This window comes from Pipra filicauda, unplaced genomic scaffold (assembly GCF_003945595.2).
Source record: "Pipra filicauda isolate LSUMZ 115617 unplaced genomic scaffold, ASM394559v2 scaffold281_size1565311_pilon, whole genome shotgun sequence".
Classification (NCBI taxonomy): domain Eukaryota; kingdom Metazoa; phylum Chordata; class Aves; order Passeriformes; family Pipridae; genus Pipra; species Pipra filicauda.
In genome coordinates, this window is record NW_024104400.1 from 1,460,948 (window position 1) to 1,478,239 (window position 17,292).

A 17,292-nucleotide genomic window follows, 5' to 3' on the forward strand; every position below is an offset into this window, starting at 1 on the left:
CCTTCTGATATTGAGGACAAACATGTTCTGATATTAATGACAAACAGCTGATATTAAACCCACCCCAGGGCTCACCTGCTGCTGTTCTTTATCATCTGATTTAATTGCCAGTATCAAACTCCGAGTGAACGTCTGCAGTTCAAAATACTTCTGCTTGTGGTTCTCCAGCTGGCTCTCAATGAATCTGACCTCTTCATTCTGGGGGGGAAAATCACAGGGAGTTCTGGGAATGCTCATGGGATTGTTCGGGTTGGAAAAGCCCCCTGAGACCTTTTGAGTCCAACTGTTCTCCCAGCACTGCCAAGGCCACCCCTGTCCCCAAGTGCCACATCCACAGGGCTGGTAAATCCCTCCAGGGATGGGACTCCAGCCCTGGGAAGGACAAAGCTTTGCAATAACCCCCATTGCAGCTTTTTATTGACACCTAAACACACTTGGGTTAAAAACAAATGTTTTTAGTGGAAATGAAAACCAAAGCCCAAGTCTCTCTTCCTAGCAGTGATCTTGAAAAGGCAAAGGGACTGTGAGAAGAGACAAATAAATTCCATTATTGCAGCAGAAGGCTTGACACAAAACCCAGGGAAAATAACTTGAAAATTCCTCAAAGCTCCCACAAATTAAAATGCAGCATCTTTAGTGGAGTTGGGTCTGACATGGACCACCAAGTGTCAGCTCACCAACCTCCTCAGGGTCCCTCGGGTCACACAATAAACAGGGATTTTCCAACCCAGGTTTGGGTTGGAAAGGAGCTTATAAATCATCTCATTCCAACCTTCATACAGTTATTTCTGGGCATTGAAACTAGATGTACAAAATGGGGAACTGTCAATAATGTGCATGTCATGGCTAAAAAGACATTTTTCCAACCTATACTTGCAAATCCCTTAATTAAAAAATTCAGATTTGATAAGTACTTCTGTTTATTCCAAATATCTCCTCTCCTTCAAACTTACCAACTGACTGGTAGGCAAGATCCAAATGCTGAATCTGGTGATCAGTGTAGAGCTAAAATTCATTTTCTGTGGTTATTTACCTTTGCAAAGATCATGAAAATCAAACTGTGTATTCAGGTTACAAGATCAGAGTCACTGCTCATTTTTGTAAAGGGGCCCTGTATAACAGCACCAACTGTGCATCCTCCTGGAGAAAAAATATGCTGTTTCTGCTTACACTTGCTGGCTGTAATTCAGCTTTAGTTGATAGGAAAAGGTGAGATTATGTGATGCACTACAGGTTTTCTGGTCTTGTTGGCTTTTTTTCCGCCAGAAAATTCCCATTTTTTCAGTGAGAACATTGCTCTCCACACTGCTTCAGGTGATAACAGCTCTGGGAATGAGAGGGGAATATTTGGGCTGTGATTTTGAGGCTTTCATAAAAAAATGAGTTGAGTTTCTTTCAGATGGGGACTCAGCAGTTCAGCACTGGATTTTGCCCAGCCAAGGAAGAATTCAGATTTAGGTAGAAAACTCCTGGATTAATCAGTGATGTCAAATGACAGACCCAGGTCTGCAGGGCACTGTCACAACAAGCCTGTCACTGCAGTGAGAAGTGACATTAAGAAAAGGTCATTCCCTCTCCACGTTCATTCCCCACTGCCCTTCCCAGGAAAACGCTGCTGGAAGGAGCAATTTTTGTTCTGAAGGGATGATCTGTTTATTATTTTGGTAATTGACTGTTGGCAGGAGAACAGACCTGGTTTCCAAGTGAAAAAAATCAGCTACACAGGGAAAGCCATGCTCAATAAAACATGGAATTATGGCAGCTCAGGGGAGCAGTAACATCCCCTCCCCTTCACCCTTAGGCAGCTGTCAGGATCCCACTGCTTCCCCTCCCTCCCACAGTCACCACTTCCAGGCACGTCCTGGGAAATGACTTCTCCTCAGACCCTCCATTTTATTAAGGATCCCAGCTGTTATGTCCCTTCCAAAGCTGGCAGCAGGAGAAGTATGCTGCAGCATTCCAAGGAACAACTGTCCCACAAAAAGGAAGTTGTGGTTTACAGGCTCCATAAACTGGTCTGGGACACGTGGCAGGAGCTGCACCCGCAGCAATGCAACTGCTCTGTGAAGTGGGGTTTTCCTGCTTCCCTGGGGGTTGAAATATGGAAAGTGTGGCTGGAGGTGGGATGAGAGGGGTCTGAGGGCAGGATGTGCACACAGGGATAAGAGCAGAGGGGCTGCCTTTGCTGAATTCCTCCCCTGAACTCCCTGAGGATTGTCCTGCTGTGCCTGACACAGCCCAGTTACTCACCTTATAATCCAAGAGAGAACTCATCTGATCCACTTCAGAATTACTGATCATATCACTCTCCTCATCATCTATAATTTCTATTTTCTGGAACAGAAGCAAACGGTTCATTTGGAACATTCCAACGCCCAGAGAAGACAAACAAACCAGGATCCTCATCCCAGAGTGCCAGGGAGGGGTGAAGGTGACAGGAGACAACAATCCACGTCTCCAAGTGGCAGAAAGGATGCAGGGCTGTGCTGGCTCCGAGGAATCCCGAGCTGTGCAGCCCCGTTAGGTGGCAACACTGCACCTCAGCCAGGATCCAGGAATCCACAGGGAGCTGCTGCCATGGTGACTGGGCTGTGTACAGGGGAGGAGCTCCCTGGCTCCAGGATTTAAGCATCAAATTGAACATTGTATCCCCTCACAGCCCTGCTCTGAAGGAGGTTCTGGAAATTTATCCCTCTGGAGCAAACCAGATGTTAGGGCAAGTACTGATCTATTTTGTGCCTGAACAATGAAGGAGTTCCCCTTTGGCCCTCTCTGGCCACAGGGCAAGTGAAGTGCCCTAAACAGCAGAGGATGCTGATCCAAAGGACAGTTCCAAATCCACAAACATGGACATTTTCACCTAATTCCCAAAAATTTAGGGAGGTTTTTATATTGGGTTTCTAAAGACACCTAAAGCACAATGTTAAGACCAAGCTTAATGCTGATTAAAACTTAGAAATACATCACAATCCTATCCCAAATTTTTTTAAAAAAAAAATCACTTTTACATTATTTACCAATTGCATGCTCTGTTTTCTCCCAACAGAAAAGAATGTTTTTTCTTTTTATGTAAGAAAATTCAGTTAAAAGGTTATTTCAACAGGAGAAAACACAAAATGCACACATTTTTAGTGCCTCTATGAGATTTTAATTTTTATTCCTATCTAAGGTATATATCAAACAGATAAAGTGGATGTGAATTAGTGACAAGAATGGCATTTTTCAACAGAGCTGTGAAGCATGACTGCCCAGATTTCACTATATTTGAGAGGGAAGCAGGGGTAGTATATGAGGAGGGGATTGTTTTTTAACTATTTTTAATTGGTTTGATAGTTGTGAACATCTATGAGACTGTCTACAATAAAGCAATTTTACTATGGTTTCAGGATAGTGTTTAAGCCCAGTCCAGGCTCATGGTTGGCTCCTGAGGTGTTATTCCAGAGGAGGCTCCTTCCCTGCAGCACATCCATGTCCCTTCTTGCTGCCTGCACTCCAGGCAGCAGGAATGTCCTTCTGATCCCAAGGAGAAACCCTTCCAGGGGGGGTTACCAGGCTCTCCCTGGCAGGACCCACCAAGGTCCCAAGTGTGTGTTGAAAGCAGGGAGGATAAACCACATTTCCTGTGTCTGACAGCCCAGCTGAAGTGACAACACTTCAAAGGCTCCATGTCCCCGAGATCTGCTGCTCCATCCTACCCTCGGCAACACTGTGATTCAAATATTTTTGTTTTTAGGCTCAGCTTGAGGAAAGAGTCTCTAAATAAGTGCCAAACATTCACACTATCTTTCGTAGACATACACTTTAAGATAGTAGGGGAAAGAACAGATTAGAATTTCAAATAGGAAAATTGCATCTCTTATGCAAATCCAATGTATTTTAGTCCAATTTTAACTGCATTTTTAAAAAGTTTTGTGGCAGTGTTTTCAGAACAAAGTGTGAAGAAACTATTCCTTGGATTTGTTCCCGTTATTACATCAAATTGCACAGTGCTGGGGTTCAGGGAACTGGAGAGCTGAGTCTCTGAGACATCATCTCTGCAAACCCTTTGCCTGTCACTTCAGATCCTGTATCTCCATGGGAGACACATCAGCCAGACCTCCGAGGGATTAGCTGAGGTCACAGCAGGACACCTGGGATAAGGGAGGGAAAAGGCAGCTGGATCTGTTCAGGCAGCCTCTGGGGTTTCAGTGTATCCAAAGGGTGATCATAATTAACAAGGGAAAGGAAAAGTCTGCTCCTCCCAGGGGGAAGGGACTCTCCTGTTGCTTCCCCCCTCGGGTTCTGGGTGGTCAATGGAACACAAATGTTGTTCCCTGTTCTGAGCTGTGGGTTCAGCCCTGCCCAGGAGTGCAGTGGGAGCTGGGCCATGCCCTGATCATTCTGCAGGTAACTCCAGGTAAAAGTCACTCACCTGGGGTCTTCTCTCCTTTCTTCTAACCTGAGAGAGGGCTGGCTGAACACAGGGATTTATGGCATTATTTGCCAGGACTCCTCTCTCTGCCTGTCCTGCCTTGTCTCACTGCTCTCAGTTAAACCAGCAAGGGGGAAAACAAGAAACACCTGAATAATGCCCTGGCCAGGGTATGGGAGTGAAGGATCCCAGAATCCCAGACCATTCTGAGTGGGAAGGGATCCCCAAGGATCATCCAGCACATTCCCACCCTACCTGACTTGCCCATCCAAGGTCAGCCAGGTAGAGGAACCACCAGAGATACCTGCTGAAAGCTACAGAAAACCAGGTTTAATTCTGTTTTTTTTTTCTCCTTTCTGTTTTGCTACACTTGGTACTTTCAAAGCTCTACCCAAGAGTTGGGCTTGGCCCTCCAGAGGAAGAACAGCAGATTGGCAGAATACAGAAAAAACATGTAATTCCATTTCCACTGAATGTTTTAGTATTTTTTTTCTACTATGTTTTAGTATTTCTAGTACAGTTTTAGTGCTCCCAACTAGGAAGGCCTCTCAGCACCCTCAAGTTTTCACCTAATGAGAAACACTGATATTGGACAACCCCAGCATGAGGAATTCAGGAGGCAAAGGAAGGTACCTACCACATTGTCAGCGGGAACTGGATTCTGGTCATCATCTTTGTGACCAATTTCTTCATTTTGAAGAGCTTCATTTGTCTCTTCTGCAGAAATAAATTAGATTTGTCAGGTTTCATTCCACTTTTATGCTGCAGGAACATTAATAGTCTTTACCATAAATATGTCACAGCTGCTAAATTCAAAAGCAAAGTCATAGTAACAATGTCTATTCATAAAAAAATAACATATGTCTGATTAAAGAAGACATCCTGTCACAAGGATTTCAAGCCAATTTGCCAATTGCTACTTGAAACAATAGGAAAACTATTAGTTATTCTCTTACAATCTTCCTGTTTTTTGATTCAGATTGGAATATTAAAAGAGTGTACAGAACTTTTTTTTTTTAATGTCAAATAAATTACTGCATGAAAAACTCTGCATTCCCTGAAATTACAGGATACATATCAGAATATCACCTGAAATTATAGGTATGTGTCTGAACCCACCTCCTCCTTGCAGACATTGGTTAGTTTTGAACCAAAAACTGAGCAAGCAGATAATTTCCTTCTCATGTGGCAAATGTATCCCCACTGAACCTAAGCTGCTGTTTTATGTACAAGCACTTGAAAAGAGAGCAGATTTTACCCTTCTATTTCAACCACAAGGATGAAATATAGATGAAATACAGAATAGATGATTCTATTTGCCTTAATGGCCAATGAGAAAACCTAACCCAAAGGAAGATAAGTAAGTCTGTTCACCCCTAAAATTAAGTATGTTTCTCATATTTACTTGAATTTTCTGCATTAATATATAAATATATATATTTAATATAAAGAGGAAAAGAGGGAATGGGCAGCAAGGTTCAGGTAGGACACTGGAAGGGGGCAGGTGGCAATGCCAGGGTCTGTCAGCTCCACACATACACAGGGATAACAGGATTTTCCTGGGATTAACAACACTGCAAGGACAGGATAATGTTTAGGCCAGATCATACAGAGACAATTAATTGTTTTAAGTAAGTTTTCTACCAGTTGAATATCTCTAAACTGAGCAAATTTAATTTAAAATTGTTTCCAATAAGTTTAATCTGCCATCAGTCGTGGCTTCTGAGGACAATTAGTGCCAGGAGCAACAGGAATGGGATCAAATGGGAGAACTGGAGAGCAGGAGCAGGGAAAGGGGGGTGAAGGGCACTGAGGAGGCACCTCAGGGACTCGGGAACATTCCAGAGCACCAGCCACTCCATAACCCTGAGAGTCACCCCTTGGATCCCACAGCAGCTCCCTACAGCATTCCCAACTCTTTAAATATTCATCCTCAGCTCACAGAACCCAGCACAGCTCTGACCCTCCACAGGGCTGTGCTCACACAAAGCATGGATCCAATTAACATACAATTTAAAAAGGTGAGGCAATAGAAGAGCTTTAATGCTTCATCTGGCATCACAGTACAGCTCACTTTATTTTTTTATATTTATACATTTATACATTTATACATACAAGAGCCATCACCAATGTCACTCCAATCAGGTGATCAAAAATAGCTTTTTTTCTGTCTTTCAAAGTGGTTTTTGTTGTGGTGGTTTTGGGTTTTTTAATAAATTAGGATCAAAAGTTACAGTTCTCAAACATTAAAACAATCCCTATCTGTGACTGAATGGCACACATGAGTATTAGGGGAAATATTTTCCCGGGAGTTCAAAACAAGCTGAGCTGCAGCAGTGAAACCTCTTCCTTTGAACTGGAGAAATGAATAGCAATAATTGTTGTGGGAGAATAAAGGAATGAAAGTGGGATTCCTGGATGCTGTGGAAATCCTGTCATTTTTCTTGCACTTCCTTAAGCTTTGACACTAATAATCTACTCAAAGTCTTCCAGCCTTATCTTGTTTTATGAAAGCCTTGCTCAAAAAAAGTGCTGTTATTTCTCACTTTAACTACAGAGGGTTCAGACTGTTCCCCTGTCACTGTTTTCTTTCAAGCAGATCTGACTTAAATCAGCTCTTTCCACACCTCAGGCAAATCAAGGACTCGGAGATTCTGCATCTCACTTGCCTTTCAATCACTTGACCCATTTCTTTATCATCTTATTCTCTTTCCAGCAGGTTATGACAAAGCCATCACAAATTCCTTCCCAGCAGCTCTCCCTTTTCCTGATTCTTCCCTTGAAATTGTTCTGACAAGATGACAAGATCAAGCCTGGCACATCGAGCTGCACCAGCAGGCCCGAGGTCAGGCTTTCTTTAAGTTTAGAGAGCAAAGGCTTTATTGATCTCTCTAATCAGAAGCACTGGGAGCAATTAGTGAGCTGTGGATGTGCAGAGCAGCTCGTGGGGCCCAGAGCTCATGGACAAGAGGGGAAGGGAGGGATCGATTCCATGTGCTCGTGGGAGGTGGAGGAAAAGGGAATTAAGTCCGAGACACTTCTCACTCCAGATCCTGCAGGTTTCCAAGGACACGCCCTGTGGGTGCAGCTCTGAGGCTCCTGAGCCCTCCCTGCTCCTGGCTTTGATCTGCTGATTGGTGTTTGCCTGTCAGAGCCTGGAACACCAGGAGTTCTGGGCAGCTTTAGTTCAAGCCCAGGACTGAGCTGATGGTTCCCTGCCAGGAGAGCTGTGAGTGCCCAGCTCTGCTCAGCTCACAGGGAGCAGGTCCATGTGCATCAGTGCCTGGGGTCACTCGGGCTCACAGGAATCATGGAATCACAGCATGGTTTGGGTTGGAAGGGACCTGAAAGCTCATCCAGTCTCACCCCCTGCCACGGCAGGGACACCTTCCACTAACCCAGGCTGCTCCAAGCCCCGTCCAACCTGGCCTTGGACACTTGCAGGGATGGGGCGTCAAACGGGATGGATATTCCAGGTGGTCGTGTACACCTGGCCAGTTTGCAGAGAGCATTTTTTTAAACCTGGCTTCCTGGGGAAGGGAGATTCTTCATCTGTGCTGTCAGTCCAGCTCTCAGCTGCACCAGCAAAATGTGAACTTGTCTTATATGAATGAGGCAGAAACGGAGCTCTTACAAGAAAAGGCTCCTGCAACTTCTGTGATAACAAAGCCAACAGAACTCAGAGAGAGGGAGAAGAAAGAGACCAAACAGTACCTTCAACAAGCCGAGGTGGAGCCCTTGTGACTGTGAGAGACTCTTTCAGACGTTTGTGAATGTGAACAACAGAATCCAAAGCATGCACACTGCACAAAATTAAAAATACAGGCACAGCAGTAACTGCAATTCAAATACCTTGTGAGCTTCCTTCAGATAAGCAGATTGACACTTCATCATTCCTATCATTATCATCCCCCACTTCAGTAGCAGTTTCCTCTCCTGGATTAAGTGCTGATTTAGAAACAAATTCAGATTGATCAGAGAAATCAGCAGGACCTCCTCTAGGGGGTGGGACCTCAATCCCCATTAAACGATATTTCCGTCTTCGATTCCCAATCCAAGTCTTGTAAGAGAAATAAACATGAATGAATCAGAAACTATGACAAAGCAACAGGCCCCCAACCAAGTGACATCAGCACATCTGGACTACAGGAACAAGAGTGCAGCAGCACTGCAGGGGAGGGGTCATTCCCCCTGTTTGACCCTCATGAGGCTGATTCCTGGGATCCTGTGTCCAGGCTCAGTCCTCCAACACAAGGGAAAAGGGAAGGTGCACAGCGAAAGGAAAAGCAGCAACAGGCACAAGTAGCAGCTAGGGAAGCTCTGACTGGAGTTGAGAAGAAAAGGAAAAATATTCTTTCCAGTGAGGCACAGGGACAGTGTGTCCATAGGAACCTTGGCACCTCCAGCCTTGGAGGTAACTCAGCATTTTACCGGACATCATCCTGGGAAACCTGACCTGACTGCGAAGTCAATCCTGCTCTAAATAAAGAGCAGGACTAGGTGACCTCGTAAGGTCTCTCCCCACCTAAATTATTCAACAAATTTAACTTAAGATCTTTGATCCAGGTTTCTCCCACTCTGCAACTTCCTTAAGGGGACTAAAGTGACCCAAACATCCCACCTGCTCTAGGATTTCCTACAGGGAATTGGCCAAGGTGACAGATCTACATCACTCCACTCTGAGGACAGAACACTAAGTTCAGAGCAGGATCATCCTTCGGTCCCCTGTGGTTGGAAGACAAGGCTTTAGGAAACACTGCCTGCAGGAAGGTAGAGGAGCCCACTGGGAACAGTGGTGGAAGATGGAAAAGGCCCAGGACCCAGGAACCTGGAACCCCATTCCCGGTGGGATGCGTATGGATGCTTTAAGTTCATTTTACATCAATAAAACTAAGTTTCAAAAAAGAAAAAAGGGAAAAAAACCACCTAACATTCCAAATTCTCCAAGTGGATCTGTACAACTGTCCATTAATTTGCTTTCTCTGATAAAGAAAAGTCTACACTAAAAATTACTTAACACCCAAAACAGGGTTTAACATGATGTCATAAGAACTGTCTGCACCTCTTCACCTCTTACTTCTCTCCCTTCCCTTCCATTACTGAGGCTTTTTTCTGATATAGGGCATGAAAAAGTTTAGTAAAAAAAACTTGTTGCTTGTAATATCTTGATAATCAAAGAGAAAAATAAAAAAATATTAACAGCAGTCCCAACTACTAAAGGCAGCTTCATGCTGTGCTAACCTTGAAAAAAAGATCTTTTCAAGCTGCATCTCTAACTAGCTAAAAGGTGACATGCTGAACACTATTTTTGGCAAATCCTTTTTGTTGGGTGGTATTTGCTTTCCCAGCTTGCTGGTTTTCCTCTTTGAAGAATGCACAACAGGCACGCAGAGAGCTACCCAGATAATTTTGTATATTATATATTGTTCGGGGAAAAAAATAAAAGAAAAAAAAAAAACCACAAGCAGCCCTTTGAGATCTGTATCTCTTTTTTCCAAGCTGTGTATTGCCATTCTTTAAATTTTCCCATAATCTTCTGATGGTAATAAATAGTGATAACAAGTAGAAAATTTAAAATTGAATCTACTTCTTTTTTAGTAAAAAATTCAGAGCAAACTGAGGCACTTGGGAAAGGCAGATTTTGTCTTTTTATACACCTTTCAAAGCAGAAAAGCTTTCATTGAACATATTGAATATGTCATAGAAGATGAACATGTTTTTATAGTGTCACCAGCTTTTACCTGGTGAACTGCTGGCAAAGAGGAGGAGATGTCTTTACCCTACAGTGGGTGCTTAGGAGTAGCTTTGATCTCTTATATCCAAAAGCTTTCTGTTCTATTAATTAAAAAAAAATATATAAAATTGTTATGCATTTGTCTTATATTCCTCCCATATTTCTGAGGAGCTTCATAGCTGACATCCCTCCTTAGCAAATGTCTGTCTTGCTGCCAAAAGGGCTATTCTGCTATTCTTCTATGAATTAATAAAAATGTGTAAAAAAAAAACCAAACAAAAAAAACCCCCCACAAAACAAAGAACCCAAACCAAAATGTAATCAGCAATAATTATAATGTAAAAAAGAGAAATATTTTAAGTTAAAGAGGTTTGGGTCGGAGTTCACATATTTAAATTTGTTGTGGGTGTTATTTTTTATACACACACACATACACATATATATATAAACCCAAATATGTGTATGTATATATATATATATATATATATATATATATATATATATATGTGCAGTTGGGTTTATATGGATACTCAGTACTACTTTATATATGCTGCATTTATTTTTTACATCACAATTCTTGCTACAATTCCCAAATCTGCCATATAGAGGAACCAGAGTCAGAGGTGGGGCAGACACTGGTAACAATAAAGAAGAAGAGAAGAAAAGATATCTTTTTTTCCTTCATTTGTGTGTGTTTTGATACAGGTTATGCCAGAGCCCTGCCCTGAGGACAAAAGCATTGCAGCAGATTAAAGGTATGTACAGAACTCCACAGTGTCACCCTGTGTGATTCCTAAGGGAGCAAACTGAGGGAGCATGGATGTCACTGTCCTGGAAATGAGCTGTGTCATGTCCAGGAGATGCTGGCAGTGGGAACAGCTCCACCTTTCAGAAAGCAAACTGAAGAGCTTGGGAAATAGGGACCAGCTTTGTTCTCTACAGAGAAAAGAGTAATTCTTTTCAGCCTCCAAAAGTACAGTTTAGTTTTTTAGGATTCAGGCAAACAAGTAAATAATCAGATCTGTGTTAACATTGAGAGTAGCTCTGGTACCATTCTGATGTTCCAACCCAGAGGTCTCCCCAACAGGAGGGTTTCAATAAGGGCTCCCAGTTCTGCTTTTGCAGCAGTGTCAGGAATTTAGGAAAGAGGTGGAAAAAGAGGATGGAGACTGAAAGGACTGATCATAAATGTCCTGCTTGTTATGGGGGCTCTTGTCATGTTTTTGTCGGACTGAAGGACAGCCAGACTCTTTCCTGAGGATGGACACACCTTGAGTGACTGAGACACCCCAGCTGGAGAATGATGCTGTATCTCTGCTCATCTGGGACACAGTGGCATCGACTGAGGCTGTACCAAACTTCCCAGCCTCTGGAAGAGATGATGTGGGGTGTTCTTGGGAGTCAGGTGATCTCCACCACCCCTGTACCTTGTAAAGCAATCCCTCCTCAGCCACACCTACATGGACTATCAAACTGAACCCAGAATTGTTCACAGTGCCCTGTGCTCTCCATCACATCTCAGCCTGCCCTCAAGACACTCCTGTTAAATAGTTTTTTTCCTATTTTGGAGCATTTTCTTTCAGATGTTTTTTTCCTATAAGCATGAATGAGAAATCCTTTCCCTTTGTCTACAGAAAAGCCTTTTTTTGGTATCTTAATAGCAACACAAATAGCACCTTTCAGTCTTCTAGGATCTCCCTACAAAACGAAACATTTTCACTTAAAATCTTACTCCAGAGGATGTCAAACAGCTTGTAGTGCTGCTTCTGCTGCTGATCAATAAGATCTTACCTGAGGGCTTGTACTATATATAGATGCAGAAAGAGCAGGAGAGCACTTCCCAGCGTGGTCATTCATTATGTAATACGTGATATCTATTTCAAGCTTCCTCATGAAATTTTTAAAGCCTTTCATCTGTCCTATTTTTGCTCCAGCGACAAGATAAGGGAAGACTCTGGATTTCTTACCCGCACTATTTCACAGTCAACATTTAATTCTGCAGCCACAGCTTCAATTTTCTCTCTGCAGACTGAGCCCAGGCTGGTCATGCCATTGTCCCAGTATTTCTTTAGGGTGGCTAAGTCTCGGTCACTAAATTGTGTGCGGTCCTGTAACTGCAAGATAAAAAACACACTGTTAAGATTTAAAAAAAAAATCTGCTTATCCCATTTCATTGCCAGAGGTCTCATGTACAGTAAGACATAAGTGGTACTGTCTCCATGGCTCTTCTTCTCTTTTAGCTCTCCCTTAAGAGTATTTTTTTAAAGTTTAGGGTTTTTTATTCAGGGTAGTTCAGAGTTCCCTGGGATTTGCTTTAAAGGCAGTGGCAGGTTTAAAGCACTTCAGCTTTGTTTCAACTCCACCTGATTTTTTTTGTCATTTTTTTATCTCATCCTATAAGGCCTTACTGAAAAGAACTTTTTTCCCCTTGTGCTGTTTACTCTCTCCACCCAATTTATGCAAATTACTCCTTAAGGCTTTTCAAGTTTCTCACCCTCCCCCCCCCTTGAAGTTCTTTTATCTTACTGCAAACTACAATACATGCATAATTCAAAGGATTCTGACTTCCTAAAGGGAATACTTTAATGTTTATTTGGGAAGCTTGAGTTAAATTGGTTCCACTATTTATCTGAGAGTTCCCAAACTCTTTGTCTACACTTATCAAAATATGTGATAGTGGATCACTGATAAAAGGAGTAACACTGAAAAAGAACTCCTGAACATCACTGCTTGAACTGGGGTGGGCACAGAGTGTATTTCTCTGGCAGAGCTTCCAACCTTTATCAAAAGCTTGTCACCCAGAATTTTAACTAAAATCTACAGTTTCTTTACACAAACCCATGTCTGTCACCTCTCCTGCTATTCAGAGTACAGAAATGCAACCACAAAGTCTGCACTGTGAACTTGTAGCCCATGTAGCCCAATTGTCATTATTTCACTAGTTCATTTTGTTCACGATTGCAATAGCTGAAATCTGTGTTTGCTCATTTAAAAACTGTGAAAAGTTAGAATGAAATAATTTTAAAATGGAGTAAAAGGGAATTTTGCAGAATAGGATCATTTGACAACCTTGTAGAGTTACCAGTTCTAGCTTTTGCTAATCGTCAGAATATGGTAATCCTTACAATTTTCTTCTTTTAAAAATCACTTTTTAAAAAAAATGTTTGAAGCACTTGAATCACCTTGATGTTGAACATGAAATAGGGGTATCGAACCCTTATCTCCTTAAAATAATCCTGGGTGCCACAGTAATAAATGTACCAGGTATATTCAAATATGGTCTGGTTGGACTCGATGACTTTCGAGGTCTTTTCCAACTGTCACAATTCCATGATTCTATGATTATTAACTGCAACCAGGCACTCAGGAGTTTTTCCTGGCTATCATTTCATCCATCCAAGTCCAGAATGACAGAAGCTGTTTCCATCCCACCCATCCTTGGCTGATGGCACCCAGAGGCAGAGTGGAGCATCCATGGACACAGCACAGCCGGAGCCGCTCTCCTGCCTCCTGCACACCCTGAGCAGCCACAGCACAGGAGATGCTCCCAGACAGCAAGCTCCAGGCTATTCTCATCCAAAAGGAATCCACTTGGCACATTTCAAGACTGCTCCAGGCTGTGCAAAGTGCAGCAAAGCCAAATCCCTGGTGCCCGTTCACCCTGAGCTGAGTCGTGCCCCTGGCACAGCTGACCTGAGCTGCTCCTACCTACAAGCCCTTTCCAAGGAACAAAAGTGTAGTTATCTCCTGGATCACTGCAGCAACAGCTCCTTTTATGGCTGCTGGCAAAATAGATTGATTTCTACAAGGACTGCTCTGTGGTGGGGGAGCTGAGAAGAGGGAAGGCAGAAAGGAGAGGGATACCAACACCCCAAATACACGGAGAAACCCCGGGCTGGCCTGCATCCCTGAATGCTCAGGGCAACCTCACCTTCCAAAGGACACTGAGCGTTTTTGAAACATAAATAAATAACATTTCTTGTTGGTTCTGGAGAGCTCAGTGACAGCACTGCTGCAACCACTGACAGGGAACTCCCAGCTCACTGTGATCTGTGCTCAGTGGGAGCACAAAACACAACATGCCCAGCTAAAGGACCCCCTGGAACACACTGTGGACATTCCCCCTCCCAGCAGAGGGGTGAAATGGGAGAAGCAAAAAGAAACCTGTCTGATGTTACTGCCCAGGGAAGGGAGCAGCCCCACTCAGGGTTGTCTTCTCCCACTTAAGTTTGTTGTGTTGGCCAAATTAGAACAAAACCCAAAGACAGAGCAGCTGCTGCTGGAGGGAGCTCAGGTTTCTGTTTGCCACGTGATTTTCCAATTATCTCAGAAATGCTTGTACTGAAAGAACCCAGGGAAGAACTGGCCAACAGGAACGTGAGATGCAAGAGGATCCTGCACTGGACAAAGACACACAGTGACTGACTCAAGTTACCAAAGGGATGGTGCTCAGGAAGGGTGCAGAGCCTGCTCAGCTTTTACTTAATCAATACAAGAAGAAAGCAGCAGCCACCTGACCTTCAAAACTTTTACTTAAAAATGCAATCTCACATCTTTTCCATTTTAGATGGGTGGATGTTAATTCTGATCATCTACTACAAATGTTTCAATAAAAATCTTATTAGATACATGACTATTCAATGGTTTTCACCTCACAATTGCCATAAAGTTTTGCTACAAGACCAGGTTGTAGAGTCAGTCTCAATAGTTTAGATCAAAGCAGATTTTTAAAGTTTAGAGAACTCTCTTGTAGCTACACTCTCAAAAAGGTCTTTTGCAGCCACTTGCTGTGGAAATGAAAGGAGGAAAAAATAGGGTTTTTTTTTTTACCTCCCAGTGTTTCAGCTGACAATGTGTATTTTTGCTTTTTGCTGTTGCAGTTGCTGCCACACCAGGCACCTCATCCTGTCCCTCATCCCAGCAGTACAGGAATCACCCTGACACCCATCACGGGGCACAGAGGAAATGGAAAAGAGAGACCCCAAAAGATGATCATTTCCACACCCTGCTCTCCTTTGCTGCACCATCATCCTGGGCTCAGTGTCAGCCCTTAAGCTCTCTGGATGTTAATAACACTTCAGCATGTCCAAACTTCAGATCCAGATTAACTGCCTTCATGTAACATGCTGTGCCATGTGCCTTAATCAGCAATTTCTTAGGGAAATCACAAACTACCTTCAATTACAGGATCATCCCCTTGACATGGATTATACTCAAGTTTGACTCCTGCATTATAAACTGCTTAAAAATTACATAATGCTTTTACAACAGGAAATGACTTTTGTGAGAAAATAAAGGGTAGAATTTCTACATTGAACATGTAACTATGCTTCCATCAACATAGTTAATAACTTTCTTATGCTTAATATCATCAGGGGAACTGAGGAAGCAAGAGGAAAAACTCAAGTCCTATAAATATCTTAATATTCACAGTTATAGGAAAAAATATCAAAAGATAATATTGAAAAGCTTCATATTTATGGCAATACTTTCTACAGATGAAGACAAGGCAGTAATTCAGTTCTTATTTTTACTTCATTAAATCAAACTATGAATTCAATTCTCATTTCCTCTCTTCAGATCTCGGGTTTGCCCATTCGAGGCTCGGCTTTACTCCTAGCAGTGTTGGCTGTTGGCTGAATTCCTCACATTGACCACTTTTGTTGTCCACAGTTAAAAAAAAATCAGGAGAAGAAGCTTCCAGCAGAAAGCAGCCTCTCAATTCCCAAGGAAAAGCAATCCTGGCGAGCAAATTGAATCAGCAGTTCTGCCGCGCGCAGGGTTAAACCCGGCTTATCCCCCGACCTCCCAAGTGTAACAACAACATCCTTGGAAGAGATGACCCAGTTTATTATAGACATTCCTGGCACTGGGCCGACCCCTCATCACACCCACTGTGCAGGCAGGATCTGTGGTGCAAATCCGGTGTCTATAATTGGGATGAATAATTGCCCGGCAGTGGAGTGTCCTTATCCTGCCTTTTATTAGATCTTGCTTTTTTAGATCCAGTTTTATGCATGAGTTGAAAATGTTTCAGGCCACGTGCACAAAAGCTATACACAAATCTCAGATTATTAATCAAAGACATGGTAAAAAACGAGAGAACTGGGGGTTTAATATAAATGTAGTAACTACTGCATTTATGGTGCAGCTGAGCACTGTGTGTTGGGCTCATTTAAACTGCAGTGAAATCACATTAAATCAACATTCAGTTCTGATGCTTGGTGATGAAACGGGCTGAGGTAATGGTTATTTTTAGCAAACAAGCCTCTCACAACAAATTTTCCATGCCTTTGATCCCTGTCACTGCTCCTCTGTTGTATTTTGGGAGGGATGGGAAGATCAGAAGCATTCAAGGTATGAACAAATCCCAGATTCTTCTGTACAAACACTGTGTCAGTTTTTCCTTCCCAATGACACCATCGTTCAGCTCTCTGAGCCCTGACACTAATTAATGTCTGATTTTTAGCGGGGATTATCAATTCCTATCCCAAGATCTTATTTATATATATTAATAGTTATTTCTGACCCATTTTACTATGGTTTCCCCTTTCCCATCTGCACCATTTAATATGAATCTTACTCTTGTTTATTATTTCTTGATTTCCCATATACAAATTCTGAAGGTCTGCATTGTCCCTTAACACTACCAAGATATTTAACCTCATTAAAGCTGCACCAGATGCCACATTCCTTCAGTCTGAGGTTTTAGGTTCAGGTTTCACCAGTGCCCCCATGTCAGTGACACCCCGATCCTGCTGCTCACACACAGCTGCACAAACTTCAGGCACAAAGGACTTTGGAAAAGCAGCATCTGAAGGCACCTTAAACTCTTACTGCTGACACACTCTTAGGGCACACACTGTTAGATTTCTGCACCAGAGATGGTTTGCATCCTTCCCCACTGGCTGGGGAAGCCTAAGTTTGCTCTGATGGAAGCAGAACTCAATATTTCACAGGACCCCGGTGTGAGAAGAGCTGTAACTCTCTCATGAGCTTCAACACTCAGCCAAAATTATACATATTCTGTTAATATCTGTTTCTAAACCAAACTCAGCTAAGAAGATGAAAGAAAAGGAAAAAAGAAAAAAGAGGTATCTGTGCAATGAACAGTCTAGCCAAAAAAAAATCACACTCTGAACCCCAG

The 17,292-nt window shown here is 42.7% G+C and overlaps 1 protein-coding gene across 2 annotated transcripts in view; it reads right to left on the minus strand.

Annotated features, from left to right (window-relative positions):
* HDX (highly divergent homeobox) overlaps positions 1-17,292 on the minus strand; it is a 44,445-nt gene that overhangs the window by 6,321 nt on the left and 20,832 nt on the right. For both annotated transcript variants that reach the window (XM_027725535.2, XM_027725534.2), the window contains 5 exons: positions 12,113-12,259; positions 8,264-8,471; positions 5,049-5,128; positions 2,251-2,334; positions 76-198 (listed from right to left, as the gene is read on the minus strand). In XM_027725535.2, the coding sequence (XP_027581336.1) occupies positions 76-198; positions 2,251-2,334; positions 5,049-5,128; positions 8,264-8,471; positions 12,113-12,259 (642 nt within the window). The remainder of the gene's footprint in view (positions 1-75; positions 199-2,250; positions 2,335-5,048; positions 5,129-8,263; positions 8,472-12,112; positions 12,260-17,292) is intronic.